Source organism: Oncorhynchus keta, chromosome 14, assembly GCF_023373465.1.
Source record: "Oncorhynchus keta strain PuntledgeMale-10-30-2019 chromosome 14, Oket_V2, whole genome shotgun sequence".
Lineage (NCBI taxonomy): Eukaryota > Metazoa > Chordata > Actinopteri > Salmoniformes > Salmonidae > Oncorhynchus > Oncorhynchus keta.
In genome coordinates, this window is record NC_068434.1 from 51,731,595 (window position 1) to 51,748,994 (window position 17,400).

General features: G+C 45.4%; 1 protein-coding gene across 1 annotated transcript in view; it reads left to right on the forward strand.

Annotated features, from left to right (window-relative positions):
• Nucleotides 1-17,400, forward strand: part of si:dkey-220o5.5 (actin filament-associated protein 1-like 2) — a 123,270-nt gene that overhangs the window by 98,543 nt on the left and 7,327 nt on the right. Inside the window, exons 10-13 of the mRNA XM_035786407.2 lie at nucleotides 8,733-8,944; nucleotides 10,899-11,008; nucleotides 11,224-11,344; nucleotides 11,739-11,829. Of these exons, the coding sequence (XP_035642300.1) occupies nucleotides 8,733-8,944; nucleotides 10,899-11,008; nucleotides 11,224-11,344; nucleotides 11,739-11,829 (534 nt within the window). The remainder of the gene's footprint in view (nucleotides 1-8,732; nucleotides 8,945-10,898; nucleotides 11,009-11,223; nucleotides 11,345-11,738; nucleotides 11,830-17,400) is intronic.

Below are 17,400 nucleotides of genomic sequence, written 5' to 3' on the forward strand. Positions count from 1 at the left end.
CACCTGTCCACAACCTCAAACAGTCACACTCCAAACTCCACTATGGCCAAGACCAAAGAGTTGTCAAAGGACACCAGAAACAAAATTGTAGACCTGCACCAGGCTCGGAAGACTGAATCTGCAATAGGTACGCAGCTTGGTTTGAAGAAATCAACTGTGGGAGCAATTATTAGGAAATGGAAGACATACAAGACCACTGATAATCTCCCTCGATCTAGGGCTCCACGCAAGATCTCACCCCGTGGGGTCAAAATGATCACAAGAACGGTGAGCAAAACTCCCAGAACCACACGGGGGGACCTAGTGAATGACCTGCAGAGAGCTGGGACCAAAGTAACAAAGCCTACCATCAGTAACACACTACGCCGCCAGGGACTCAAATCCTGCAGTACCAGACTTGTCCCCTGCTTAAACCAGTACATGTCCAGGCCCGTCTGAAGTTTGCTAGAGAGCATTTGGATGATCCAGAAGAAGATTGGGAGAATGTCATATGGTCAGATGAAACCAAAATATAACTTTTTGTTAAAAATTCAACTTGTCGTGTTTGGAGGACAAAGAATGCTGAGTTGCATCCAAAGAACACCATACCTACTGTGAAGCATAGGGGTGGAAACATCATGCTTTGGGGCTGTTTTTCTGCAAAGGGACCAGGATGACTGATCCGTACGGGTAAAGGAAATAATGAATGGGGCCATGTATCGTGAGATTTTGAGTGAAAACCTCCTTCCATCAGCAAGGGCATTGAAGATGAAACGTGGCTGGGTCTTTCAGCATGACAATGATCCCAAACACACCGCCCGGGCAACAAAGGAGTGGCTTCGTAAGAAGCATTTCAAGGTCCTGGAGTGGCCTAGCCAGTCTACAGATCTCAACCCCATAGAAAATCTTTGGAGGGAGTTGAAAGTCCGCGTTGCCCAGCAACAGCCCCAAAACATCACTGCTCTAGAGGAGATCTGCATGGAGGAATGGGCCAAAATACCAGCAACAGTGTGTGAAAACCTTGTGAAGACTTACAGAAAACGTTTGACCTCTGTCATTGCCAACAAAGGGTATATAAACAAAGTATTGAGATAAACTTGTGTTATTGACCAAATACTTATTTTCCACCATAATTTGCAAATAAATTCATTAAAAATCCTACAATGTGATTTTCTGGATTTTTTTTCCCTCAATGTGTCTGTCATAGTTGAAGTGTACCTATGATGAAAATTACAGGCCTCTCTCATCTTTTTAAGTGGGAGAACTTGCACTATTGGTGGCTGACTAAATACTTTTTTTGCCCCACTGTATTCTAGCATCTGGTCCTGAGAAATAGGCTGTTTACTTTGGGAACATTATTTTTCCAAACATAAAAATAGTGCCCCCTAGCTTCAAGAGGTTAATGCACAGTTAAAAACGGGGACATTTCCGGGGACAGCTCCAGCCGGGGACAGGCCACCAAAATTGGGGACTGTCCCCATTATCAGCTTCTTGATATGTCACACCTGTCAGGTGGATGGATTATTTTGCAAAGGAGAAATGTTCACTAACAGGGATGTAAACACATTTGTGCACAACATTTGAGAGAAATAATATTTTTGTGCATTTGGAACATTTCTGGGATCTTTTATTTCAGCTCATGAAACATGGGACCAACACTTTACATGTTTTTAGGGTTACGGTTAGGTGTTAGGGTTTTTTGTGCAGTGTATAATAGAAAAACAAGTACCATTTCAGATTGATTTATTGAAACCGTAATATAAACTGGTTATATTATATCGTGGAACACAATCTTCAAAAGGCAGTAACCTCAGTAGTGGCGCTTGCTTTAGCAGACAATACTCTTATTTCCCGAGCCCTTATCACAGTCAAGACACAACTATTTCATAGTAAAAAAAACTATGTAATGTAACAAAATAAAATAGAACAGAATATTTTTCCAAATTGTAAAAGTTGGCAGTGTGAAGTGATGCTCATCTCATGCCTGGAACAGTTATTCTCAAAGAGTGATCATTTGAAACGGGACTCAATTTGACGAGTTGAATAAAAAAATGTCAGCGTGACAATCAAAAATCTTTCTTCTTTTTAATATACACATGTTCGGTACAGTTTATTCCTCCTGTTATTTTCTAAATGGGCAATTCCAGATTGAACATTGCATGGGGATGTATTACAGCTACCACATCTGTTTGGTGAGTAGGCTTAATGATTCTGAGTAGCAAAGTAGCCTAAGCGGGAAAATAGACGAGACACAATTATTCCAAAACTACAGCTCGTTGTTGGAACACATTTTGAATGTGATACAACTGTCATCATTTGGCAAGGAATGTAGCTTGTGTATCCCATCAGTTAGATATGTTTTCATAGACATGTATTTCTGTAGGCCTAATGGGAGCTTGTGTGCACACTCAGGACGCTTTTGTAGAGGGAGCAGTCAGAACCCAATTGAGTGAGACAGATGGGAAAGGGAATTTAGGGAAAATAACTACGTGATGCTTGGCTTGGTTTCATTCTTATGTCTGGTAAATGCAGGCCTATGGAACACTTCAAGAAAAAAATGTCAAATGTTTTCTATGCACAATTCACCAAAAATGTTTATGATCTCTGGTTAAAGATCGAGTTTTGACGTCCGTCAAGATTCATGCCCATCCCTACCTCTGACATGTTTGAACATTTTTACAACTTGTCTCAACAGCATACATATGTGATGCAAGGAGGGAAGAAATAGCTTATTTGGACAATATTACTTACCAAGCAGAGCTGTTTTATGAAGGTACAAATACCCTGTGCTTTTTCATTTTGAGTTAAATAAATTTTAAAAAGTGACCACAGTTGTGCTTGCATATGGGGCTCAGCCAAGACGGTTTGTTCTTGTAAGTGATTTAACCGATTGATGTTGGGAAAATATATGGCAAAAATGGAGTTAAAACAGCTTGGGGAGAAGACAAATTCACAGATTGAGTCATGTAATATTAAGCCTACTGTCACATGCCCATGGTTTAAAAAGGTAAAGGGAAGTTAAAACATGTTCTCGTAGTGCATGCAGCTCAAATAATATGTAATCTCCTCCTCATGGACTGCACCAGATTTGCCAGTTCTGGCTGTGAGATGTTACCCCACTCTTCCACCAAGGCACATGCAAGTTCCCGGACATTTCTGGGGGGAATGGCCCTATCCCTCACCCTCCATTCCAACAGGTCCCAGATGTGCTCAATGGGATTGAGATCCGGGCTCGTTGCTGGCCATGGCAGAACACTGACATTCCTGTCTTGCAGGAAATCACGCACAGAACGAGCAGTATGGCTGGTGGCATTGTCAGGATGAACCACATGAGGGAGGAGGATGTCTTCCCTGTAACGCACAGTGTTGAGATTGCCTGCAATGACAATAAGCTCAGTCCGATGATGCTGTGACACACCGCCCCAGACCATGATGGACCCTCCACCTCCAAATCGATCCCGTTCAAGAGTACAGGCCTCGGTGTGACGCTGATTCCTTTGACGATAAACGCAAATCCGACCATCACCTCTGGTGAGACAAAACCGCGACTCGTCAGTGAAGAGCACTTTTTGCCAGTCCTGCCTGGTCCAGCAACGGTGGGTTTGTGCCCATAGGTAACGTTGTTGACGTGATGTCTGATGAGGACCTTCCTTACAATAAGCCTACAAGCCCTCAGTCCAGCCTCTCTCAGCCTATTGCGGACAGTCTGAGCACTGATGGAGGGATTGTGCATTTCTGGTGTAACTCGGGCAGTTGTTGTTGCCATCCTGTACCTGTCCCGCAGGTGTGATGTTCGGATGTACCGATGTCTCCCTGTAGTGCTGTCTTAGGTGTCTCACAGTACGGACATTGCAATTTATTGCCCTGGCCACATCTGCAGTCCTCATACCTCCTTGCAGCATGCCTAAGGCACGTTCACGCAGAAGAGCAGGCATCTTTATTTTGGTGTTTTTCAGAGTCAGTAGAAAAGCCTCTTTAGTGTCCTAAGTTTCATAACTGTGACCTTAATTGCCTACCGTCTGTAAGCTGTTAGTGTCTTAACGACCATTCCACAGGTGCATGTTCATTAATTGTTTATGGTTCATTGAACAAGCATGGGAAACAGTGTTTAAACCCTTTACAATGAAGATCTGTGAAGTTATTTGGATTGTTACGTTTCTAAAATGGACATATCTATTTTAATACAGACAAGCTCAAAACATTACTATTAATTGAAAATGTCAAATTACACAATGGATCATGATACTTTTTTGGTTAAAAAAAAGTGAGGGTGCAAAAACATATGTTTGCACCCTTATTTTGAATGTGGTGATGCAGCGATTCCGTTTGCTCAGCCGCCTATGGTAGCGCTGACTATTAGGAATTTTGCGTATGTTGCGACTAAAAGTCGGCCTACTCGCTGGCATCTGGGTCGCTATCTGTGGTGTTGAAAGTCACCTGTTCGTGCATGGCAGTTGCGTGGGGCACAAGCTATTAGGGCCTGTGAATGTGTGTCTAATGGTTGCGCTGCCTGCTTGCTCCTGTTTGATGGTTGGTTGTGATTGTTTGTTATCTTTATGATCATATAAAAAACATGAGCTGACGCACACCCAGAGAAAATAACATGATGTAGAGGTGCTGACTAACGTTGAATAAACTATAAGCTATAAAAATTAAAGAGTTGTATACTCTATATATAAACTCCCAGTAATTTATTGGGTAAATCACCAATGTTTTTGCAGCGTTTCTGCATTACTGTGCATAGTGATTTCCCGAAACGTTGGTGATCTACCCAATAAATGACTTGGAGTTTATATATAGAGCATGCGACTCTATTTTTATAGCTTATCTTTGTGATCGTGTCAAACCGATGTCGCGTCTTGGGCTATGCCGGATTAAGTGATATGACGTGCTATTCTATAAAATAATTTCTCCGTAATTAATATTACCTGATTGAGCTAATCATGTAAATGTAATTAACTAGAGAGTCTGGCACCACAAAATAAAATGTATAGAGCTGTTATCTTCCGAATAAACTCTTAAAGACCTAGTAATATTTTACATCAATAGCAGTCAATATTAATCATCATCTTAATTCAGTCTCATCTGAAAGTTGTAAATTCTTAGTTATCTGCACGAACCCTGGCTAGCAAGTTGAATCAGCAATACAAAATTGGGTTTAATTATTTATTTACTAAATACCTAACTAATCACACAGAATTACACATGCTCATAATTAAATCATAACTTGATTACAAATTACGTTATGAAGGAAAACGTCCCTAGCAGGCGGAACAAATATGACAGCTTGTTACACAAAAGAAAAGGGGTTGGCGAGGAGGTATCACTTCTGTAGTGAATAAGAGTTCAAAGTTCATACCATTTGCAACCAAGGCTCACGCTGATGTTGGCTTTGTTCTGTAGTCATTATCTGAACCATTCTGACATCGGACCGTCGTCCTCGGAACAGGAGGTTATATTGTCGTCAAGGGCTTATATAGAAAGGGAGAGGAGGGCGTATTTGAAAAGTTTTATAGTCCATGTCCCTTCACATGGGCGGTCCACTGATTGAGCAGAGTCCTATCTTATGAAAACCCAAATCTCACATTTTAGAAGCTAAAATCACATTTCATCCCATCACGAATAATTAAGAATTTCAAACATTGAAATTGAACAACAATTCCATATGAATCCGATAACTCTGATGTGTAGACTTTCCACTGTAGAGTTTGTCATATTATCATTGATGAGAATGTCTCAGATGACAACCCGAACTGACATCATATTCATTAAGTACCACCGCATATGTTCAATTGGTCGGATTACCAGAATATAGTTCATTTCCCCCCACCTTCTGAGGTTCCCAGAATCTCCATGTTAACCAACGGTTTTGCAAATGTAACATCAGTAGGGTAGAGAGAGGAAAAAGGGGGGAAGAGGTATTTATGACTGTCATAAACCTACCCCCAAGCCAACGGCATGACACCGATAAATACCAAAAGTGCCTACCCGGTTTCAGACCTTACCGCACGTCACTGCTGTGGTGAAGTGTGGTATTGTTAACCTTGTTTGGTCTAGCTTTAAGTCATAACAGGCACATTGTTGGTGTAATACTGGCTCATTGTGAACAGGGGATTCCTGGGGAATTGGATTGTCACCTTTTGCACCATTAGAGTCTGGAGGTGTCCTCAACAGGTTAGCAAACTCCATGAACTGTGCCAGGCCAACATTATATTTAATTATATTATTATATTTTTTGTTGCTGTTTTTGCGGGGTACAAATTTGGTGGTTTTAGATATAGGTGTCACGTGTGCTCCCTCTCCGGCCTCGAGGTCACCAGGCTGCTCGTTATGTCGCACACCTGTCACCATCATTACACGCACCTGCGCGTCATCACACACCTGGACTCTGATATATGTCACTCCCTTTGGTTTCTTCCCCAGGCGTCATTGTTTCTGTTCCAGTGTCATATCTGTGTGTTGTCTTGTTTTGTATTACGTTATGTTTATTTATTAAAACACTCACTCCCTTAAAACACTCAATCTCAGCGCACACATTACTTTTATTTTAATTTTTTTTAATTTTTTTTATTTCACCTTTATTTAACCAGGTAGGCTAGTTGAGAACAAGTTCTCATTTGCAACTGCGACCTGGCCAAGATAAAGCATAGCAGTGTGAACAGACAACACAGAGTTACACATGGAGTAAACAATTAACAAGTCAATAACACAGTAGAAAAAAAGAGAGTCTATATACATTGTGTGCAAAAGGCATGAGGAGGTAGGCGAATAATTACAATTTTGCAGATTAACACTGGAGTGATCAGATGGTCATGTACAGGTAGAGACATTGGTGTGCAAAAGAGCAGAAAAGTAAATAAATAAAAACAGTGTGGGGATGAGGTAAGTGAAAATGGGTGGGCTATTTACCAATAGACTATGTACAGCTGCAGCGATCGGTTAGCTGCTCAGATAGCTGATGTTTGAAGTTGGTGAGGGAGATGAAAGTCTCCAACTTCAGCGATTTTTGCAATTCGTTCCAGTCACAGGCAGCAGAGTACTGGAACGAAAGGCGGCCAAATGAGGTGTTGGCTTTAGGGATGATCAGTGAGATCCACCTGCTGGAGCGCGTGCTATGGATGGGTGTTGCCATCGTGACCAGTGAACTGAGATAAGGCGGAGCTTTACCTAGCATGGACTTGTAGATGACCTGGAGCCAGTGGGTCTGGCGACGAATATGTAGCGAGGGCCAGCCGACTGGAGCATACAAGTCGCAGTGGTGGGTGGTATAAGGTGCTTTAGTGACAAAACGGGTGGCACTGTGATAAACTGCATCCAGTTTGCTGAGTAGAGTGTTGGAAGAAATTTTGTAGATGACATCGCCGAAGTCGAGGATTGGTAGTATAGTCAGTTTTACTAGGGTAAGCTTGGCGGCGTGAGTGAAGGAGGCTTTGTTGCGGAATATAAAGCCGACTCTTGATTTGATTTTCGATTGGAGATGTTTGATATGAGTCTGGAAGGAGAGTTTGCAGTCTAGCCAGACACCTATGTACTTATAGATGTCCACATATTCAAGGTCGGAACCATCCAGGGTGGTGATGCTAGTCGGGCATGCGGGTGCAGGCAGCGATCGGCTGAAAAGCATGCATTTGGTTTTACTAGCGTTTAAGAGCAGTTGGAGGATAGGTTATGTCTGAAGTGACACTCTATTCCCTACATAGTGCACTACTTTTGAACAGAGCCCCATGGGCCCTGGTCAACAGTAGTGTCACGGATCCCCCTGGTACTGCTGCTCATTCTGTGCACTAGTTCCGGAGATCTATGTCACTGCCCTCTAGGTGTCACTGAACTGTTTGATTACGCACACCTGGTAACCATTCTCCCCTGATTAGTAATTGTATAAGTGTGCCTTTTGTTCACCCTTGTATTGTCAATTATTTTTCCCATTTCTGTTGGTCGTGTGAGTTGTATCAGCTTTTGTGCTGCATCATTTGTGTATTAAGGGTCTCGTGTCGTTCTATGAGGTTTACCCTCGCTCTTTTGTTTGGGTACATCCCAGTGGTCTGTATACGTGTTTGTTTTGGGTGTATTAAAACCCCTGTTATGTATTCCTGCGCCTGTCTCCAAATCCTTTATACCAGTGTGACAAGTAGGGGACTCTATAAGGAATGTGGAGCCATTTCAGACACAGCCATAGGCCCTGCCCAGCTTGTGGTCCTTCTGTGGCTCAGTTGGTAGAGCATGGCGCTTGTAACGCCAGGGTAGTGGGTTCGATTCCCGGGACCACCCATACGTAGAATGTATGCACACATGACTGTAAGTCGCTTTGGATAAAAGCGTCAGCTAAATGGCATATATTATATTATTATTATTGTTTGTAGCCTTGATTGTACAATTAGATAACTGGGGATAGAGAAGGTGATGGAAGTCACACCACATACATGCATACCTCTTCATGATATTGTCATCTTTGTGTAAGAGTTTGACCTCAGACCAGGTTGAAATTTTCCACCAAACAGTTTATTTCTGTTGTCATGTGTTCTTTTTCCGCCCTCTGTCTGGTAGCCTGCGCTGGATCTGTTTGTGCTGTCTTGCTAACTCCTGACCATAGGCGTTAGTGCCAGACAGTCCTGACCATAGGCATTAGTGCCAGACAGTTCTGACCATAGGTGTTAGTGCCAGACAGTCCTGACCATAATAGTTAGATGATAGCCTGGTCTGGCACGATCTCAAGACTCTCGTGACCTTTGACCCCATTCCTGTTTGGGCTGCAGGGTTCCTGAATGTGCTGATGAACTGCCAGTGGCAGAGCCTGTTGTGCCAGGTACAGGGCGGGGTGCTGAAAATGTTCCGAGACGAGGGCTGTGAAGAGTGCCCTCAGTACACGGTGCAGCTGAAAGGCTGCCAGGTTCGACCTGGCCCCGACACACCTCAGGCCTACCGCATCACTGTGGTTCAACACGGAGACCAGGTGGCAGTACTGGAGGTAAGGGCTCCGGGGGTGAAGTCCCCCCTAGGTACAGACAGATCAACATCACCCTTTCTCCCTGGTAAGGATATAGACAGACTAGACTGTATGCAGAAATAACGGGGTCAGGAATAGTTCATGGATCACTATGACTTTATTATATTTATTTTATAGTAATTTAGCAGATGCTCTTACACGGAACCCTAAACCGGATGCGCACGTGCGCCATCGTGTGCTATCGTGCATAAATTAATTTTGTCCACTTACACCAAACGCGATCACGACATGCAGGTTAAAATATCAAAACAAACTCTGAACCAATGACATTTATTTGGGGACAGGTCGAAAAGCAATAAACATGTATGGCAATTTAGCTAGTTAGCTTACACTTGCTACCTAATTTGTCCAATTTAGCTAGCTTGCTGTTGCTAGGTAATTTGTGTTATTTTACCTGAAATGCACAAGGTCCTCTACAATGACAATTAATCCACACATAAAATGGCCAACCGAATCGTTTATAGTCATCTCTCTTCCTTCCTTCATCTTTGAACTTATATGGTGATCAGCATCTAAACTTTCATAGTATTACCACGACTACCGGGCAAAACAGTTTGTCTTTTAATCACCCACGTGGGTATAACCAATGAGAAGATGGCACGTGGGTACCTGCTTCTATAAACCAATGAGGAGAAGGGAGAGGCAGGAATTTCAGCACGACCTACGTCAGAAATAGAAAGGAGTTTGATTTTAGCCCTTGGCGTCGCAGATGCTCGTTAGCGCGCCGTGTGGGTGCAATAGTTGAATAACATGGATTTCTACATTTATTTTGCAACGCTCGCGCACGTGACGTGTCCGGTCTGGTCAGCATGTTAGCCAGAGCGACTTACATGCTGACCACACCGTTCACGTTGCACGCATGCAAAATAAATTTAAACATACATGTTATTCAATTATTGCACCCACACTGCTCTCGCGTGCCAATGAGCATCTGCATTGCCAAGCGCTAAAATATAAGTAATTTCTATTTGTGACACTGAACGCGGTGCAAGTCCTGCCTCTCCCATCTCCTCATTGGATTATAGGAGCAGATACTCACTTGCCATCTTCTCATTGGTTATACCCACATGGGTGATTGAAAGATGAACTGAGTTTGGTCGGTCATCGTGGTAACTATGAAAGTTAGATGCCAATCGCCATATAAAGTCCAAAGAAGAAAAAGCCTGGAAGGAGGAGAGATGACTAGAAACGATTTGGTTGACCATTTTATGTGTGGATTAATTGTCATTGTAGAGGACCTTGTGCATTTCAGGTAAAATAACAACCTAATGTTTATATCCCAGGACAAATTAGCTAGCAACAGCAAGCTAGCTAAATAGGATAAATTAGCTACCAACTGCACGCTAGCTAGCTAAATTGCCATAAACGTTTAATGCTTTTCGACCAGTCCCCAAATTAATATAATTGGTTGTGTCGTGACGTTTAGCTTGGGGGGGACAAAATCAATTTGCGAACGGCAGATTTGGGTGTGTTGAAACAGGAGAAATTAGGGTATGTTGAAACAGGAGTAATTAGGGTTGTGCCTTGCTCAAGGGCAAATCAACACATGTTTCACCTAGTCAGCTCAGGGATTCAAACTAGCAACCTTTCGGTTATTGGCCCAACACTCTTAACCGCTAGGCTACCTGCCGATTCATTTACATCACTATAGTTATTATAGATCATAGTGGAAAGATATTTCACACTTCAAAAACTTTAAAGAAAATCTTGTTATTATGCGATGACTACCAAAGGTGATCAAGTTATTTCCCACAGGTTTATATTCAATATAAAACAAGTCAAAACTCCAAAATCAAAATTCAAAATTCACCAATTAATTCCTGGAATAGAGCATTGTGTGTTGTTGAAATGGCCCTTCTCCTGTCTTCTTTCTCTCTATCCCTCTCTTTCTGTGTTCGTCCATGTCTCTGTCCAGGCCAGCTGTGCAGATGAGAAAGAGCAGTGGTTGCAGCTCCTACAGGACGGGAGTGTAAGCCAGGATCAGGCTGACTCTCTATATGACTCAAAGCCTGCTGGAGCCCTCAGGTAATAAATGTTTTTGATGATCACTAGATCCCTTGGTTTGGATCTACAAAACAGAGTAGGAGTGCTGATCTAGGATCAGCTCTCCCCGGTCTATTTAATCTTATTAATTGTGATCTAAAAAGCTAAACTGATCCTAAATCAACACTCCTATTCTGAGACACTTGATACATACGGACCTAGAACAATGTTTTTACATTTTTTCCCCCAACCATCAGTGGTTTGAAGGAGCAAAGGTTCCCAACCTCAAACATGTACATAGATGACCCCTTTCACCAGCACAGTGGAAGCGGCCGCTCACAACCCATCTACTCCAACACGGCCATACTGGAGCACATGGTACGGCCCATTCTCGGGGTGGGGGGGTTATGTTGTATAGGGACATTTTTTTGTTCTGACTTAACTCCTTTGCTACCGTTCTCTTCACCTGGGTTCTGTGAGATTGGGATTCAAACCAATGTTAATTAACTTTTAAAGGTGCTTTATGCTTGAATCTTGATTTTATGAAAGCGATCTCCACAAATGTCTGGGAAATTGCCTTTGAAGTCTATTGTAGTGCACAGTTCGTTATTCTTTGTTGGTTTGAATTCCAGCCTAATACATTGTGTGTCCAGGGTCAAGAGAGCATTTGTACCTTCAGACTTGAACAGTCAAAAGAAGCCAGTGTGACTTTGATGGACCTACTGTTAGCTGTTAATATTTCAATGGATTTCCTTTGTTTTGCTCTCATCAGTTCCAGAATTCCCATAACGTCGCCAGGGGAGACTCAGTGTCATCGAAGGATTCAGTCAACTACAGCAACACTGATATCTTTAACAATCACAGTAAGTCGGATTCAATGTTCACCCCTTCAGGTGTTCCTCTGTAGGAGACACCACAGACATATCAAATCAAATCAAAGTTTATTTGTCACGTGCGCTGAATACAACAGGTAGACCTTAGAGTGAAATGCTTACTTACAGGCTCTAACCAATAGTGCAAAAAAGGTATTAGGTGAACAATAGGTAAGTAAATAAATAAAATACCAGTAAAAAGACAGGCTATATACAGTAGCGAGGCTATAAAAGTAGCGAGGCTACACACAGACCCCAGTTAGTCAGGCTGATTGAGGTAGTATGTACATGTAGATATGGTTAAAGTGACTATGTATATATGATGAACAGAGAGTAGCAGTAGCGTAAAAGAGGGGTTGGCGGGTGGTGGGTGGGACACAATGCATAGCCCGGTTAGCCAATGTGCTGGAGCACTGGTTGGTCGGCCCAATTGAGGTAGTATGTACATGAATGTATAGTTAAAGTGACTATGCATATATGATAAACAGAGAGTAGCAGCAGAGTAAAAAGAAGGGTTGGGGGGAGGGGGGTTGGGGGGGACACAATGCAAATAGTCAGGGTTTACCTGTTCAGGAGTCTTATTGCTTGGGGGTAAAAACTGTTGAGAAGCCTTTTTGTCCTAGACTTGGCACTCCGGTATGCCATCCGGTAGCAGAGAGAAACAGTCTATGACTGGGTGGCTGGGGCCTTCGACAATTTTTAGGGCCTTCCTCTTACACCGCCTGGTGGAGAGGTCCTGGATGGCAGGCAGCTTAGCCCCAGTGATGCACTACCCTCTGCAGTGCCTCGGTCAGAGGCAGAGCAATTGCCGTACCAGTCAGGATGCTCTCGATTTTGCCATTTGGACATATCCTGCAATTTATCAGGCACTAGACTAGGGATAGGCAACTTTGATGGGGCTGGGGGCCACAAAAAACTGAACTCATCATGAAGGGCTGCAGTGGCTGGCCACTAAACTAATTTAGCAATCTAAAAAATGTTTGCTGACATGGGCTAATTGACTGACTATCAGTGACTGACATAACAAGAGAAAAACTGATGATACACAACCAAATTTTGAAATTGCACCTTGTGTATTCTACTATTCTAACTTGGGTAAGGGTAAGTTGAGACCTCGCCTGAAGGCCTTCAAAAGGGGGGCGGGCCGCCAGTTGCTCATCCCTGCACTAGACTATAGTCAAATCAAATAAAAATGTATTGGTGACACACACAGTTCAGCAGATGTTATAGCAGATGCAGTGACATTCTTAGCTCCTAACAATGTAGTAAAAGTACACAAATAATAAAATACAAATTAAAAAACACAACAAGAAATCAAGAAATGTCAGAACGAATCCAACTAACAACACAAATAGCACTGTAACAGAAATCCAAATGCAATCTATATGTATATACACCGGATGAATTTAGACAAGATATACTAAGAATGATATGTACAGTAGTAGATATAATAGATTGAGCTGTGTCCAGTAATAAATAATATTTGGTGTGTATAAACAGTAACTAAAATGCAATGCAGAAATATTAGAATGAGCAATGTCGAGAATACAGTATTTGAGTAAAACATTTAAACGTGTTAACCCTCGCAAGGCTGCCGCCCCAGACGGCATCCCTAGCTGCGTCCTCAGAGCATGCGCAGACCAGCTGGCTGGTGTGTTAGGGACATATTCAATCAATCCCTATCCCAGTCTGCTGTTCCCACATGCTTCAAAAGGGCCACCATTGTTCCTGTTCCCAAGAAAGCTAAGGTAACTGAGCTAAACGACTATCACCCGGCGTCTCGAGTCCAGAATGCCACGTACTGTGTACGCCGGGGACACCTCGATGTCCAGAGGGGGCGGAGAGACCTCAGGCACCTCACCTTCCTGCAGGGGACCAGCCACCACCGGCCTGAGGAGAGAAACATGAAACGAGGGGTTAATACAGTAATACCTAGGAAGTTGTAACACACCTTGTTTATTCTCCTCGGGACTTTAAACGGCCCCACACACTGCGGCCCCAGGTTCCGACAGGGCAGGCGGAGGTGCAGGTTTTGGGTCAAGAGCCAGACCCTGTCCCCCGGTGCAAACACGGGGGCCTCACTGCAGTGCTGGTCAGCGCTCCTCTTCTGCCGTTCTCCCGCTAACCTTAGCGATTCCTGGACGGCTTTCCAGGTATTCTTGGAGCGCTGTACCCATTCCTCTACTGCAGGAGCCTCTGTCTGGCTCTGATGCCATGGGGCCAGGACCGACTGGTAACCCAACACACACTCAAAATAGGACATGTTCGTTGAGGAGTGGTGGAGGGAGTTCTGAGCGAGCTCAGCCCAAGGAACATACCTCGCCCACTCACAAGACCGGTCCCGGCAATATATGACCACAGAAACCTGCCCACATCCTGGTTTACGCGCTCCACCTGCCCATTACTCCCGGAGTGGAAACCCGAGGTCAAGCTGACCGAGACTCCCAGTCTCTCCATAAACCCCTTCCAAACTCTGGATGTGAATTGGGGGCCCGATCAGAAACGATGTCCTCAGGCACCCCATAGTGCCGGAAGACATGGGTAAACAAGGCCGCCTCCGCAGTCTGCAGGGCCGTAGGGAGACCGGGCAACGGGATGAGACGGCAGGACTTAGATAGACAACGACCAGGATCATAGTACTTCCCTGGGACGGGGGAAGGTCGGTAAGAAAGTCCACCAATAAGTGTGTCCACGGCCATTGGGGAACGGGAGGGGAGAGTATGAGCCCAACGGATTAGCTTATCCCGGACCCCCCTCGGCACGTACTGAGCCCCCGCTGGACAGTTAGGGGGGTCCGCTTCTAACCGTGAGGCCCTCTCTATCTCCGCGTCCACCTCCCATACTACCGGTGCCATGATACATGAAGGTGGAATAATCGGAGTTGGCTCAAAGGACCGCTCCTCGGTATCATAGAGGCGGGACAGCGCGTCGGCTTTGGTGTTTTGGGAGCCTGGCCGGTACGAGATGGTGAACCGAAACCGGGTGAAAAACATGGCCCATCTAGCTTGACGCGGATTTAGTCTCCTCGCTCCCCGGATATATTCGAGATTACGATGGTCAGTCCAGATGAGAAAAGGGTGTTTCGCCCCCTCAAGCCAATGTCTCCACACCTTCAGAGCCTTGACTACAGCTAACAACTCCCGGTCCCCCACGTCATAGTTCCGCTCCGCCGGATCGAGCTTCCTCGAAAAGAAGGCACAGGGGCGGAGCTTGGGTGGCACACCCGAGCCCTGGGACAGCACGGCCCCGACCCCCGCCTCGGACGCGTCCACCTCCACTATGAACGCTAAAGAGGGGTCCGGATGTGCCAACACGGGCGCATTGGTGAACAGCTCCTTCAGACGACTGAACGCAAGCGCACCGGTCCTCCCTTCAGCAGTGAGGTAATGGGAGCAGCCACCTGACCAAAATCCCGGATAAACCTCCGGTAGTAATTGTCAAACCCTAAAAACCGCTGCACCTCTTTCACCGTGGTCGTAGTCGGCCAATTACGCACGGCTGTAACGCGGTCACCCTCCATCACCACCCGGAGGTGTAAATACGATAATCCAGGAAGGAGACGGCCTGTTTGAAGAACACACATTTCTTCGCCTTGCAATACAGGTCATGCTACAGCAGTCGCCCAAGTACCTTTACGCACCAGAGACACATGCGCCACCACGCGTGTGGCAGAATAGATCAAGATGTCATCGATGTACACTACCACTCCCTGCCCGGGCAGGTCTCAGAGAATCTCATCTACGAAGGATTGGAAGACGGCTGGAGCATTTTTCAACCCATATGGCATGACGCGGTACTCATAATGTAGAACTAAATGCGGTTTTCCACTCATCTCCTCCCCGGATACGCACCAGATTATACGCACACCTCAGGTCCAGTTTTGTGAAGAAGCGCGCCCCGTGAAATGATTCCACCGCCGGAGCGATGAGAGGTAGTGGGTAACTAAACCCCACTGTGATGGAATTTAGACCTCGATAATCAATGCACGGACGCAGACCTCCCTCCTTCTTCTTCACAAAAAATAAGCTCGAGGAGACGGGTGATGCGGAGGGCCGAATGTACCCCTGTCCCAGCGATTCAGCAACATATGTCTCCATAGCTACTGTCTCCTCCTTGACGAATACGCTGATTCGGTGTGCGAGTTCATTAGAACGTGCGTTGAAGATGCCGTTCCCATAGCAACGATTAAAACATTCCCTAACCAGAAACCGTGGATTGATGGCAGCATTCGCGTGAAACTGAAAGTGCAAACCACTGCTTTTAATCAGGGCAAGGTGTCTGGTAACATGACCGAATACAAATACTACAGCTATTCCCTCCGCAAGGCTATCAAACAAGCTGCAGGCCAAGACGGCATCCCCAGCCGCGCCCTCAGAGCATGCGCAGACCAGCTGGCCGGTGTGTTTACGGACATATTCAATCAATCCCTATACCAGTCTGCTGTTCCCACATGCTTCAAGAGGGCCACCATTGTTCCTGTTCCCAAGAAAGCTAAGGTAACTGAGCTAAACGACTACCGCCCCGTAGCACTCACTTCCGTCATCATGAAGTGCTTTGAGAGACTAGTCAAGGACCATATCACCTCCACCCTTCCTGACACCCTAGACCCACTCCAATTTGCTTACCGCCCAAATAGGTCCACAGACGATGCAATCTCAACCACACTGCACACTGCCCTCACCCATCTGGACAAGAGGAATACCTATGTGAGAATGCTGTTCATCGACCACAGCTCGGCATTCAACACCATAGTACCCTCCAAGCTAGTCATCAAGCTCGAATCCCTGGGTCTCGCCCCCGCCCTGTGCAACTGGGTACTGGACTTCCTGACGGGCCGCCCCCAGGTGGTGAGGGTAGGCAACAACATCTCCTCCCCGCTGATCCTCAACACTGGGGCCTCACAAGGGTGCGTTCTGAGCCCTCTCCTGTACTCCCTGTTCACCCATGACTGCGTGGCCACGCACGCCTCCAACTCAATCATCAAGTTTGCGGACGACACAACAGTGGTAGGCTTGATTACCAACAACGACGAGACGGCCTACAGGGAGGACGTGAGGGCCCTCGGAGTGTGGTGTCAGGAAAATAACCTCACACTCAACGTCAACAAAACTAAGGAGATGATTGTGGACTTCAGCAGAGGGAACACCCCCCTATCCACATCGATGGAACAGTAGTGGAGAGGGTTGCAAGTTTTAAGTTCCTCGGCATACACATCACAGACAAACTGAATTGGTCCACTCACACAGACAGCATCGTGAAGAAGGCACAGCAGCGCCTCTTCAACCTCAGGAGGCTGAAGAAATTTGGCTTGTCACCAAAAGCACTCACAGACTTCTACAGATGCACAATCGAGAGCATCCTGGCGGGCTGTATCACCGCCTGGTACGGCAACTGCTCCGCCCTCAACCGTAAGGCTCTCCAGAGGGTAGTGAGGTCTGCACAACGTATCACCGGGGGCAAACTACCTGCCCTCCAGGACACCTACACCACCCGATGTTACAGGAAGGCCATAAAGATCATCAAGGACATCAACCACCCGAGCCACTGCCTGTTCACCCCGCT